Below are 2,211 nucleotides of genomic sequence, written 5' to 3' on the forward strand. Positions count from 1 at the left end.
GGGGAGGAGGGGGTAAGTGGGGAAAAAGGGTGACATTTGTAATACTTTCAATAATAAAGATAAATTAAGAAAAAAAAAGACACATATTGGCGAGGATGTGGAGAAAAGGGAACCCTGGTACACTGTTGGTGTGAATGAATATCCTACAGGCATTATAATAAACAATATGGAGGCTCCTCAAAATTTTTAAACTAGTACTAATTGAAAAAGAACTTCCAAATGACTTTTGAAGGACAACTCTCATGCTTGAGTAATGACTTATTTCTATGAAGGAGAGACAGAAAACCAAAAAAATGATAAATCTCATGAAGATAACTATCACATAAAAATATTTTCTGATTATGAATATTCAACTTTCATTTAGAATCCAGATTACACAATCCTGTCTTTTATACAGTACTGAAAATACTCTAAATAAAGGAACTATCTAGTTAGCATTGTATTTGAATAAAAGAAGGTATATTTAGCTACTTCTTAATTTCTTAAAATTAGGATGATTTTTTCCTTAAAGGGGGATGGGTGTTTCTTATTCTATATATATTTTAAAGAAGTAGCTGTGTTTTCCTGTGATTATGGCCTTGTTATCTCTAATGTTCTTGCTCCTCTAACACTTTTCAATGGAGTTTCTGGACAGTAAAGTGTATATAGAAAGAGGTGAATAACATGGAAACCCAATAAAGAAAGATAAGAGTGTGGTGAAGGCCTAGGGCTGGGGGCAGGGCAGGTTGGAAGGGTCAATGGGGAGGAAAGGGTAAATCTATAATACTTTCAACAATAAAGGTACATTTTTAAAAAAAGAAAAGAAAGAAGAAAGAGTTCTAATTAAATAGGATTTGCCATACTGAGAAATATTGGTAAAGGTACTGGGGTATATGACCTCATGGGTGAATAGCTTGAATACAGAATATGGATACAATGCTGTGTGCTCATTTACTTATTTTCCTTTTCCCAATCCTCTTCTAAAGGTGTCCTGGCTACATAGAACCACAAAACCTAACACGTGTCTCAGAATTCTTCCTCCTGGGTCTCTCAGATGACCTGGCACTGCAGCCTCTGCTCTTGGGGCTCTTCCTGTCCATGTACCTGGTTGCCATGTTGGGGAACATGCTCCTCATCCTGACTGTCAGCTCTGACTCCCACCTCCACGCCCCCATGTACTTCTTCCTCTGCAACCTGTCCTTGGCGGACATCGGTTTCATTTCTACCACTGTTCCAAAGATGGCTGTGGGCATCCTGACTCACAGCAGAGCCATCTCCTATGGGGGCTGCCTGACACAGATGTCTTTTCTGATCCTTTTTGGATGTATGGATGGCATGCTTCTGACTGTGATGGCCTATGACCGGTTTGTGGCCATCTGTCACCCTCTTCACTACTCAGCCACCATGAACCCACGCCCCTGCTGCTTCTTAGTTTTGATGTCATTTTTCATCAGCCTTTTGGACTCCCAGCTGCATACTTTAATTGTGTTACAACTTACCTGCTTCAAAGATGTAAACATTTCTAATTTCTTCTGTGATCCTTCTCAGCTCCTTCGTCTTGCCTGTTCTGACACTATTACCAATGACATAGTCATGTATCTTGTTGGTGCCATCTCTGGTTTTCTCCCTATCTCAGGGATCTTTTGCTCTTACTATAAAATTGTTTCCTCCATTCTGAGAGTTCCATCGATAGGTGGGAAGTATAAAGCCTTCTCCACCTGTGGTTCTCACCTGTCAGTTGTTTGCTTATTTTATGGAACAGCTATTGGAGTTTACCTGGGATCAGCACTGTTGCCTTCCCCCAGGAAGGACGTGGTGGCCTCAGTCATGTACACTGTAGTTACCCCCATGCTGAACCCTTTCATTTACAGTCTGAGGAACAGGGACATTAAGAGTGCCCTGTGGAGGCTCTACAGCAGAACAGACTACTCTTAATATCTCTGCAATCCCTTTTGGAGTGTAGTTGGAAAATCTAGCAAAACCAAACATGTAGACCAGTGACTACTGTTTCTTTAATCATATTGTGTTTAGTTTCATGGTTTTCATTCCTCTCCATGCTTCACATATGAACTTTACTTATTTTGATTTGACATTATTTGAATTGGCAGAGTAACCTGGGATCCTCTGTACATCATCATAATTCCATAATAAATGCAGTTACTGTTGTATCCAGATGAAATGTACAATTCTCTTAGTACATACTTAAACTTTATATCTTTCCCCATGGTTTTA

At 39.6% G+C, this 2,211-nt stretch overlaps 1 protein-coding gene across 1 annotated transcript; it reads left to right on the forward strand.

The window, feature by feature from the left end:
- The first annotated feature begins 965 nt into the window (after positions 1-965).
- Positions 966-1,914, forward strand: LOC102257718 (olfactory receptor 7E24-like). The gene has a single exon (XM_014541998.1). It carries the CDS (start codon positions 1,078-1,080, stop codon positions 1,912-1,914), a length of 837 nt encoding a protein of 278 aa, XP_014397484.1. The 5' UTR covers positions 966-1,077.
- The last annotated feature ends 297 nt before the right edge of the window (positions 1,915-2,211 follow it).

The sequence above is a fragment of the Myotis brandtii genome, unplaced genomic scaffold, assembly GCF_000412655.1.
Source record: "Myotis brandtii unplaced genomic scaffold, ASM41265v1 scaffold2876, whole genome shotgun sequence".
Lineage (NCBI taxonomy): Eukaryota > Metazoa > Chordata > Mammalia > Chiroptera > Vespertilionidae > Myotis > Myotis brandtii.

Excerpts from the sequence above, each read along its gene's own strand:
- LOC102257718 (XM_014541998.1), top strand. The coding sequence starts at position 1,078 with ATGTACCTGGTTGCCATGTTGGGGAACATGCTCCTCATCCTGACTGTC.